This window comes from Sceloporus occidentalis, unplaced genomic scaffold (assembly GCF_023333645.1).
Source record: "Sceloporus occidentalis isolate IW3139 unplaced genomic scaffold, rSceOcc1.0.p SCAF_4, whole genome shotgun sequence".
Classification (NCBI taxonomy): domain Eukaryota; kingdom Metazoa; phylum Chordata; class Lepidosauria; order Squamata; family Phrynosomatidae; genus Sceloporus; species Sceloporus occidentalis.
Genome location: NW_028316984.1, coordinates 35,250,872 through 35,262,124, shown reverse-complemented (window position 1 = coordinate 35,262,124; position 11,253 = coordinate 35,250,872). Strand labels below are relative to the sequence as shown.

General features: G+C 39.3%; 1 protein-coding gene across 3 annotated transcripts in view; it reads right to left on the bottom strand.

The window, feature by feature from the left end:
- The window catches only part of LOC149313730 (endoplasmic reticulum junction formation protein lunapark-like), a 62,823-nt gene that overhangs the window by 9,555 nt on the left and 42,015 nt on the right, over positions 1 to 11,253 (bottom strand). For all 3 annotated transcript variants that reach the window (XM_089519703.1, XM_089519705.1, XM_089519704.1), the window contains exons 7-9: positions 5,909 to 5,992; positions 5,777 to 5,828; positions 2,050 to 2,274 (exon numbers count right to left, since the gene is read on the bottom strand). In XM_089519703.1, coding sequence (XP_089375829.1) covers positions 2,050 to 2,274; positions 5,777 to 5,828; positions 5,909 to 5,992 — 361 coding nt within the window. The remainder of the gene's footprint in view (positions 1 to 2,049; positions 2,275 to 5,776; positions 5,829 to 5,908; positions 5,993 to 11,253) is intronic.

The following is an 11,253-nucleotide window of genomic DNA, read 5'->3' as shown; positions in this document are numbered from 1 at the left end:
AAAGATCACTTAACAAGAAGAAACAATGGGCATCATCCAATACCTGCTGGATACCAAAAGCAAGATATGAAGAGACATTTAAATTTATCTTCCACCTCCTCCATTAGTGTCCCTAGAAAAACTGTGGTAGACCCAGCACAGAAACAGCATGCTCAGTTTTTGTTATTCCTTCCAATACAGAACTCCTTCATCCCCCACATGTGATATAGGCTGCCCATGTTTACAGCTAGGTATCAACTAATATTAGAGCAGTAGATATACTACTCCTTCTAGTAGCCAACTCAATAGTGATCACTGCTAGCATAGACAAAAATAAGATGAAAGTAGCTGCATACTCAGGAGAATCACAAGGTTTGCAGAAAAATACTATTTTAAAAAACACTGATCTAAGGGGGCAACATCTTACACACAGACCCCAAAAAATCCACCCAAATGAGGATTAAACCTTTAGAAGCTCAACAGCTACTAATGTTGAGGGTTCTTTGGAAAGGAAACCAGAAGTTGGAGGCAGAGAAATGAATGGCCTGCTTGAATTGCTTACAAAATTTGGGAACAGGGCGAGACTGGATGGAACCCTGGAAGTACTCCTCTTAAGAATTGAAGATTTACAGCTACATTAGGCTGTAGGTTGTAAATCTATCATTTGATTTCTTATATTTCTATCCTATAAGCTTATCTGGCTTATAGAAATATCATCTATATCTGTCTCTTTTCCCAAAGGGCTCACAATCTGTATTTAGTATTGGTAATCAGAAGTCATGTCATTACTTAAATCACCTTCTGGTAACTACTGTAATTGTAGCAGTTCTTACTGAAAGGTTTTGTTCAAAGTAGTTTAGCAACTATATAGTTCAGTGGTAACTTTTACAATAAGATAACATTGCTGAAAAGTAAATTTGAACCAAAAGTGAGCCAAGATATTAGATCTACACTTTCACTGACTGACCAATGGATTTTTAGAAGCCATACATAATGTTGTCAGGGCTCAACCACCATGAAATATGACAGTCTGGTTAAAGAATTATAAACCACAATTCTAAGCTTCAATTTCAGCTTCAGAACAGTCTAGGGTGAGCTGTGTGCAAAGAAAGGGGTTTATATACATGTGGCTTGCAACTGCAGAGGAAAGCTTCAAGTAAGTGCTTATCTTTAATATAATGTAGGCAAGTAAATCAGACACAAACTAGGAGAAGGCAACACCCCCAACTTGAAGAGACAAGTTTACCTTTCTGGTCCTCTTATCTGCACTCTCATCCATATAAACAAGAATCTGAAGGAAGGGGGAAGTGTACAGGAGGGATTCTGGCACACTATGCAACCGTTAATAATTTTTAATTAGAAAGAGTGCACTCTTTTACTGCTCCCTCCAAACACACACAACTGAAAAACACATGTGCAAAACAGAAAATCAATCCAGCAATGAAGAAAGCTTTAAAAGGTCTCTGAGTTTAGCTACTAGTTTCTGCTGATGAAAAAGGAGAGGTAAAATCTTTTAGGCAACATGATAACCAATGCTAGCCCATTTATTAGCATGCCACTTCAAAAAGCTCTGCTACCTAATAGAAAAAACCTCTTTGGTTATTGAGTATTTTATGTTTTAATCTTTCCCATGTGAACTTTTTTTCTTTTTGCTTAAACATTTAAATAAATGTCACAACAGAAGTTAAAAATATGTCCAGGGCTTCAAAAGAAACATGAACATACCCTGAAAGTGTTTTCTTAGGTACCTGATTTATACAAGTCTAGAGCCTAAACCAAGAACATAAAAAGGTATGCTATATTGTTGACTACAGAATACTGCAAAGTTTTATTGCCATTTAAACAAAGAAGCCATAACAGTTAAATGAGCTCAGGCAATAGGTTTCAGTATCATAAGGTGCCAGCTGTAAAGAGTTATGGCTAATTGAATATGGAACTCCTGCTTAATAAGATAACTGCTCTTCTATTTCCAAACAAAATGCCATTTCCATACTGTCTGAAAATGGCCTGTTTTATTGGTAACTAGAGAAAGCAATATAAACTGTAAACAACATTAAGTGCTCTGTTTACCCATTCCAGGCATTGAAGTAGCACGGGACCCCGGATGTCTGGGTAGCACATTTGGCTGTGAGACGGATGCTGGAGTTCTCTCTGGAGGTCCACCAGGCGCCGAAATCTCTCTCTGCAAGCCAGGAGACGCTGGCACTGGACTTGAAGCTTTGGGAGAGCCCTGCTTTGGTGTACCTGGAAGAGGTGGTGACACGTTCCCTCGCACTGGGGTCCGATGACGAAGTTCTGATAGAACATTCACATTATGGGTTTAGTATTTAATGTACAGTACCAAAAGATTTCAAGATCTGGCAATATTTTCAGTTCACTAACACAATCTCTACAAAGGTTACAATGCAAAAAGTATGGAAGAGCACAACTGAATTTGCAGATAGACCCATTCTTATTTTATTCTATCATCTGTTTTTTAAATTTATTTTGAAGAGGCTTCTGCCCATTAAGAAAGCAAACACTCTAATTGCATCTTTCTGCCATCTCTAAATGGCATCACAAGAACAGTTACCCTATATTAAAAATACAAACTAGTTAACATGTCAAAAGGTAAGGTGAATGACCCCAAGGCCACTAATTAGTTCTTCAAGTGATATCACACAATGTTCAAAATGCTACAGATGATAGTCATTAGCCTACCTTTCTCAGGCTATTCAGTGCCACAGTCATTTACACCCACACCATATCATTTTAGTTCCTTCATAAAACACTGCCATTTACTAAAGACCGAGCTGCCTTTTCCAGTAGGAAAATGTGCAGTGGGAACTAACACTGGTTCACAACTAGATTTGTGCTAGAAAGAAATCCAAGGATGTGCAAAAAAGAACAGCCACCTAGTTAGTAACGAATTGTGTGCCATAAGAGAGGCTTGAGACCAAAGGGAATTGGAGTCTTGTTAAATCCTTCTCACACACATAAAACTGCCTTCGACTCTGTGGGAATATGCCATAGATAATGAGTACTGAAGTAGGCCTTAAGGTGCTATCAATATGCTGATGGTGCCGCTCTGATCTGACCTTGATCCTGTCATTTTTCCTGGTGTGACTAGGAAACAGATAAGAGGAGTGACCCAACTGAAAGAAAATCAAGACCAAGATAATGATTGTTTGGCAGATTCCAATCTGAAGATTGTGCACATGCTTCTCACTGATGAGTTATCCAATCATTCAGATTCATAACCATATGGGTACACCACTACGTCTAGGATTTTCTCTGCTGGCAAGACTGCAAGCCTCTCTCTCTCAGACCAGGACCTAGCATCATCATTCTGTTTTGTAGCCTCCAGGTCTTTCTTCATGACAACTTTGAAGAAAATGTCAGCAATGCATAGCATAGGAAACGCTCATGCTCTAGAGGCCTGAGTAATTTCTACTTCCTCTAGGACTCAATTCAAACTGCTGGTTTGAGCTACACTATGTCAGCTTTATACACATTAGCAATTTCTCTTTAAGATGAATATTATCTGTGCATCATGTTCAAATGACAATAATGCATAACCCAGAGCTGGGGAACCTGTAACACTTCAAATGGTAAACAAATACAACATTCCAGATCATACTATTAACCAGGCTGATTGTGGCTGATGAGAAATGGAACCGAATAACACTTGGAGGGCCGCAAACTTCTGAGCCGAGAGACAGAAGAACAGGGCTGACAGCTTCCTTTCCCAGACTCAAATTATTATTTAGCAGTTTTCCTTAAGATCTTCCAGACTCCAACTATTACTCAGAAGCCTTGGCCCTTTTCTTTTGCCAGAGACACAATAAACATATAAACATGTTCCAGGGATTGGGAACTTGTCACACTCCAGATGATATTGCATTTTGTTGGATATTAAGTTATATCAGACTGAAACATCATAGCCCACAGTCAGAAATGAAGGTAGCTGTAGGAGGATGGGAAGGCCATCTGGTTTTAATTTTATAGACAATTTAATGATGTTTTAATCATAGTTTTTGTATGTTTTTAGCTACATGTGTTTTTGACTGTTATTCTTTTTAATCTGAAAGCCATCTTGAATCCTAATTTTTGGGAAAGATGTGGTATTAAAAATGGACAGGAAAGTGCTATCCAGACCAGCGCTTTGCGCCAGCCTGGATACATGCTAGGGTTGCCTTGGGGCGTCCTTTACAGATGCCCTGCAACCCTAGCACGTACTCCGTACGTCAAAATGGTGGCAACCTGTACAGATGGGCACCTCCATTTTGATGTGACGGCCGCACCGCGTCCAAATGGCACAGCGTGGGCGTGACGTGCTTGCACCATGTCAGGCCACTCGTGGTGGCCTAACAGCGGCACCGGAAGGAGCTCCAAAACAAAGCTCCTTCCTGGGGAGCACCTCATTCCCGCAGCCACCAAACGGCTGCGGAACGAAGCTGGGGGGGGAGAAGGGCCGAGTGGCCCCTTTCTCTCCTGGCAGTGGCTCCCTGGGGTGTCCTAGGGCATGAAGCCCCAAGGACACCCCTTTCCAGACCGGGGGGAAGTGGTGTTTTGCTGTTTCCCCGAGGCCTGGAAAAGCAGCGGATCAGGGCTTCCAGGGCTGGCCCTGATCTGGCGGGGATTGCAGTGCCTGCAGGCCACCCCAAAGGGGTGGTCTGTATCCAGCCGAAAGCATTGTTTTGGAAGCAAATCTGAAAATTGTATGCAACCTCATTCATTTTTATTAAGTGACTGAAGATAGCTCCTTATAAAATAGAGAACCTATCAAAAGGGTTTTTTTTTGGGGGGGGGGGGTTGTTGTTGTTGCAAGGTTTATTCAGAGGAGGCTTGTCATTTCCTTCCTCTCAGGTTGCTGAGAAAGTGACTTGCCCAAGGTTTCCATGACTGAGTGGGGATCTGAAGCCTGATCTCCTCGATTTCTAATCCAACACTCAAACTACACCACCATGCTGACTCTCTTAGCAAGCTATTAACAAACCACACTCACCACAAACACAAAGGTAAATGTCTGCATTGTGTTTGAATGCTATGGTCCTAGATATATGCTATTGATATCTTAAGTTAGAAAGAACCAGTCTAGGTCTCCTGATTTCCCCCATGCCTAGTTCAGCATAGGGAACTTTTGGCCCTCACCTTTCAGGAGTCCCAGAGAGCATCGTAAACAGGAAGGAAATGGCAGTCCAAAATAGTCCCTGCCCAAAACCAAGTTAGGAGCCTGTGTATTCACCATGTCTCTTCTTTGAAAGGACACACAGAATATTCCTTCATGCATTTAGGAATGCCAAGCTACCTGGATCAACATAGAGTTTCCACTGTCCTTCTTCTTTTAGTAAACCTGTTAGCGACCTACACCTGCAGCAGACTTGTTATTTGTTCCTAATGTGAGGCTGCTTCACCCCGAAATCCCAAAACCTGCATAAGATGTGCAAACCTTTAGATCTTTCTACCTACTACTTCCAAGAACTCTCCAAACATACTGTGAAAAAGAAAGCAACCTTCTGCTGCTACTAATAAACATACACCTTTCACTTACTGTAAATAATTACTGATCCTTATGAACTGGTGTAGGGAGAAAAAAACCTATCCTAATGTGCCAAGTAACTGGTCCACAACTAACTAATATACTTTCAGGTCAGATCATGCCATCATCTGTCCTAAATTAAATATCTGTTTAGAAACACAGATCCCATTTATGTTAGTCTTGACTTCTTAAATATTCAAAACCTCTTGGAATGAAAATTAAATGGTGTAAATACAATTTTCCTCATGAAAAGCAGCAGTTTTACAGAGCTATTACCTTGGCCAGGTCTTGCAACTGCAGATGCTCCAGCAGATGGCGGTTCAACATCCTGTCAATTATAATAATATTACAAAGTGTTTTGCTCTATGGTGTGCTTTGCAGTAAATCAGTACAGAGATCAGATCCTACCTTTGCCTTCTTGGCTTCCGGATCAAACCTTTCAAGGATTAGCTTAGCGGCCTTATATGTTTCTTTTTCCATTACTTCCTCAAGCTAAAAATAAAAAAGTTTTATTGGTCAAGATATGCCAAACTACTGTCTAAATTTCAATACTTTTCTTTATTGGCATGAATTCAGATAAAGAAATCCTGGAATAAACACACACAACACATAACCGTCACTGCCTGCAAATCTAGCTTTTAAAAAAATCATTCCTCCCCTCTAATGCACTAGTTGTACTCAACAGCTTTATTGCAAGGAAACACCAAATATTGCTAATTGTTTACATATAATGAGGAGAATAATTACATGCACCAACTTCAATAATAGAATGTGCAAAAATCTATCAGCCATCATTATTGGAAGTTATTAGACATGACAAGCAAATGACAGGCAATTCCTCAGATTTATTTCCTCATAGCACTTAATGCTATTAATTTAAAGAAGGTCGTTAGCCAAGTGCTTTACAGAATAAAGTCTCTGTGCCAATTAACTGCTGTCAGCATTGATTTTAGATTATTTATTAGCAGAAGCAATTAGCTTGCTGCAAATGCCATGAAAACTCGCTAACTGGGAGAACAGCCATGGAATTTGCTCAAATGACTTTAAAGGATAAAGCTCCAGGCTTTATGGCTAGAGTTAAACTGCCTTTCAGGGGGAAAAAATAGAACATGTTAAGAATTTAAATAAAAAATTTACGGAGTACTATGCATACTTTAGGGATTGTAATTAAAGCACTTCATTATTACAGCATTTTATTTACAATGCACTTAAGGGGCTTTATAGCTAATACATGGGCTTAATTAAAAAAGTAATCACTAGTAAAATATCATTTTAGCAGTTAATAGCCAGCATCAGAAGAAGTTTAACTATGAAAATTTGGGTTCTGAAGTTATGACAGATGACTAATATGTCCAAGGAATATAAAGCACAGTACATTTTGATGGGTCCCTGTCTTCAGGTTCTTCTCACTGTTAAAAGTTTTCCCCCTCTCATTAATACAGTAGCCCCTTCTTCCCCCCTCTCCCTCCCTCCCACACACAAACGTGCCCACACACAGTTTAATTTCCATCTTTCTTGTATTGTTTGTGCACAGGAAGCACTAGATGCCAGCCTTGTCTCACACAGTCTCTATCAGATTATTTGTAGTACAGTTCCCATCACCCCTGGCCATTGGCAATGCTGGTTTGAGCTTACAAATGTGCAGGAGAGCACCATATTGGAGAAGACAGCTGTATAAATATTATTTTCTGGTATGTTACACAACTTGATCTTCTGTGTTTCATCTGCATACTAAACAGGAACAATATACCATAAAGTTTTGTTACCCACAGATGTAAAATGTACATATTAACAATTTCCAGTCCGTATAAGAAACCAACCACCTATTCAACAACTAAAACATAATGTCAAAACTATTTGAAGAGAGAGATTTCCAAACTAATGAGCAAATCAGAGATATCCAAATCCCCTCAAAAAATTCCAAAGAAAATACTGGTTTAAGATCTAAGTCCTCAAAAAATTCTGAAAGTCCCTATTATGAGAGCGTCAATAGACACAATTCTGCTTTTCAGGTGTTAATATATACCATAAGTGATACCTGGTTAACTGTGAGCAGATTAGAAATTTTAAAAAGGGGGTAAAAAGGTGCTTCACCAGCTTGCTAGGACCACAAATAATATGCTATAGAACAAACAGAAACAAATATATGTTAGAATAACTAATCCAAAATCCTAGTCCATAAGTATCTTAGCAATATTTGACAATCCACAAAACCAAATGCCTAGATGTTTTCAAGGTCTGCCACTTTTTAACGTTTAAAAAGGTGCTGGGGGAGAGGGGCAGGACTGCACTTTATCAATCCTCCTTTTACCCCCAGTAAGAACATATAATTTATTTAGCATTGAGGTATCCAGGAGAGGTTTGGGGGCTGCAAAAACATGCATCCCACAAACCCCAAGACTTCCAGCTCCATTTTATACTCTAGAGTAGCGGTGGGACACTTATGGCTCTCTAGATCTTGTTGCACTCCATTAGCTCTAGGCAGCACAATCAATTGACAAGGAATGGGGGGACAGTGCCTTCCACACCTACAGATACAGTGTTTCTGGGTGTTTTGAATCTACTGGTGAGAAATGTATTTCTCCTTTTCTGGGAAAAAGTAGAAATCTTGGAGGCGGGGGAATGAAAAACATGCAATATTTATTTTCAGATCAAGCCTAAAGTTGTTTCACTGCTTCGCCATCATAGAATGTTTCATTCATATCCTGGCTACCATATAAAATTTTATTATATGGCATATTAGTGAAATATAATAATCTTTGTTTAGCCTAGGGAAATGTCAATACACCCTACACTAAAGGGAGGGCTCTAAACTATAGCATCTTATTCCACATAGCCACATGCATCTTAGTTTCTGCCATCTGAAAAGCAGGAAAACATTTTAAAAGATTTTGCTGTAAGCGACATCTTCACAACTAACAAAATAAAGTAATCGTTGAGCAAAAATGACCTCATCCAGCCAGTCTTAAGGACCAGGTTGGCAGCATATTCAGATGGCAAGTTTACCTCAATATTGAAAATATTAAATTCTTACAGTAGCAACTAGAGCTACAGCAAGAGGGATGGTCTTATACACTCAGTACACAACTCCTTAGTGCGTTCTTCTCAGTAGCTGAGCTGCCTTTCCATGTGGTTGGTAATAAAAGGAATGTGGATCGTCTCTTGTGCTTCTCTTCCCACACTCAAAGTGGATCTGAAATATCTGCTCTGGCTGAGAATGGTATTTTAAGTTGCAACTCAACAGGGAAGTGCATTGTGTAAGTGGGTTTCTATTTCATGGTATTATGTTCGTACCCACTATCTAAATGACAGATAAACACCTTCATAAACCTAGAGAGGCTTTACAGCGATATCAGGTCACATATTTACTGTTATGGTTACAGAGACAGAATGCCCAGTTGATTTTAAATGTTTTTGCAAACCAACTTCATGCACTAATTTCAAACTCAAAGTTAACTTTGGTTAATATTACCCAGGACTGAAGCTGTGTAAGATACACACTATGGTCAACACTGAACCAAACTAGGGGAGGGAGAGAATTCACAAGAGCATGTGCACTGTTCTTAATTTCTTAACTACTGAGAAGTTAAGATGCAAATGCTGTTCTTATTATGGTTTAGAACTAACTAAACTAAACTAAAATCTAGCTAGTTATTCCCCAACTAACAATTTAGTTTACAATGGGTTAGATTTGAAGTGTTCCTTCAGTGCATGAAATGAACAAGTTCCAGAAAGGTTTCCACTCCAGGGTGGATGAAATTTCACCAGTTTTACCTCTCTCACTTTTAATGCCACTTTACAACAAGATGGGAAACCTTAAAGGAGCGAAGGAAGTGGGCACTGGGCACTGGACTCCTCTTCCCACTCAATTCACATGAAGCTCTGTTGTTTGTTACTGTTGTGTGCCTTCAAGTCGTTTCCAACTTGACAACCCTATCACAGGTTTTTATTGGCAAGATTTGTTCAAAGGGGGGTTTGCCATTGTTTTTTTCTGAAATGGAGAGTGTATGACCTGACCAAGGTTACTCAGTGGGTTTCCAAGACCAAGCAGAGATCTAAATCCTGGTCTCGAAAGTTGTAGTCCAACACTCAAACAACTACACTACGCTGGCTCACCAGAAAGTCTACCCTGGCAATAAAAAATATCTCAGCGGTGCAGTGACAAAAAGCCTCCCCCTCCCCACACACAGAATTTCTGCCATGCTGATGAACTTTGGTGATGGCAGCTAAAACGCACACATTTTTATATATGAACTAGGTACACAGGGAACATATGTCACGATCTAAAATGTCATACTTCCCAGAAGTACAGTTCTGATTTAAAGATTTAACCATCTCCACACACCTCGTTCCTAAAAGAAAGGGCAGCTTTTTTCAAAGGGAGAAGCAGTGTTGAAGGAAGGAGATATTGTTAGAAATTGCTGGTCTCATCCTTCAGTTCAAGTTGAAATTCAATGAGTGCAAATCTCAATCCGAACACCATAGTGACTGATCTCACATTGACTATACACTTGATATCCTTGCAGTGATCATATGTTGTCAAAAAGATGGCTGTCATTCATAGTTTTGACACCAACAAACAATGAAGTGGGGGAGATTAGCAGAAAAGAATGATCATATACATAACATACATGCCAACCGAAAGGAATGGTGGAGATCACTGAACACATTTTGTTGCTGCACTAAACAGTCTCTGAGACAAAGCCATGGTGCAAAATTTACATACAGAGGAAAAGCTTTTCTTCAAGTAACTAGCATGTGGAAGATGTGTTTCTGGAAAGTTAAACCTACACAGGAAAGGTCAAGAAAATTCATTGGCTCACAAACAGTATTTCCCTTGACCTTTTTAGCTTAGGTTTTCATCCTCCTAAGTTACTAAGAACATTTCCACAAAACATTTTTGCCCTTTCAAAGCTCCTTATCAAAAGACTAAACTAATTGTTTTCTCTAATACATTTAAAAGGCCATACAAGAACAAGTCAACCCATATAACGCACCCCATTCCTTTCAGATTTCTCAGTCAATATGATCAGAATCACAGAAACTGTTCACCGGATGTTTACCCATCCAATTTTTAGAGTTTGTTTTGCATCTTCCCACAAAATGTAATTCTGTAGGTTCTGCCTTGCAAATCTTGCAGAGTTTGGAAGAAACTTTTTTCATCTTCCCAGTTCACTATTACTAGCTGCATGTGGAGAGATGCCTATATCCTTGGGCAAGGACTTGAACCTCTCTATGGATGTGGAGTGTTTCCCACTGTCCCTACACCCATCTCTCTCAGATCCTATGTTGTATGAGTGAAGAAGAAAATACTACACTAATTCAAACAGTTCAATACAAGGAGGTATATTTACTTATAAAGAAATAGAGACAGGAAAACTCCATAATGTGACTTTTTTTACACTGTAAAATGGAATGGTTACTTGTTGACAAATGACAATGATGCTTGTTCTTGTCATATTTATTTATACCCAACCCTTTTCACAGTCTGTGACTCAAGGCAGCTTTAAAAGGTTAAAATGGTTACAATTTTAAAACTCCTATCACATAAAAATTAAAAATATAATTAGAAATAGTTAAAAGTATTGCAATTAAAAAGAAAAACAATTTAAAAAAGGGTACAGCACATTCTGAAAGGTCCTTCTCCCTGAGCAATTAGCCATCAAAGACCGACTGGAACAAAAAGGTCTTTGCCTGTCTATAAAAGAACAGCAGGGATGGCATCAGTCTAATTTCCCTAGGAAGGAAAAACC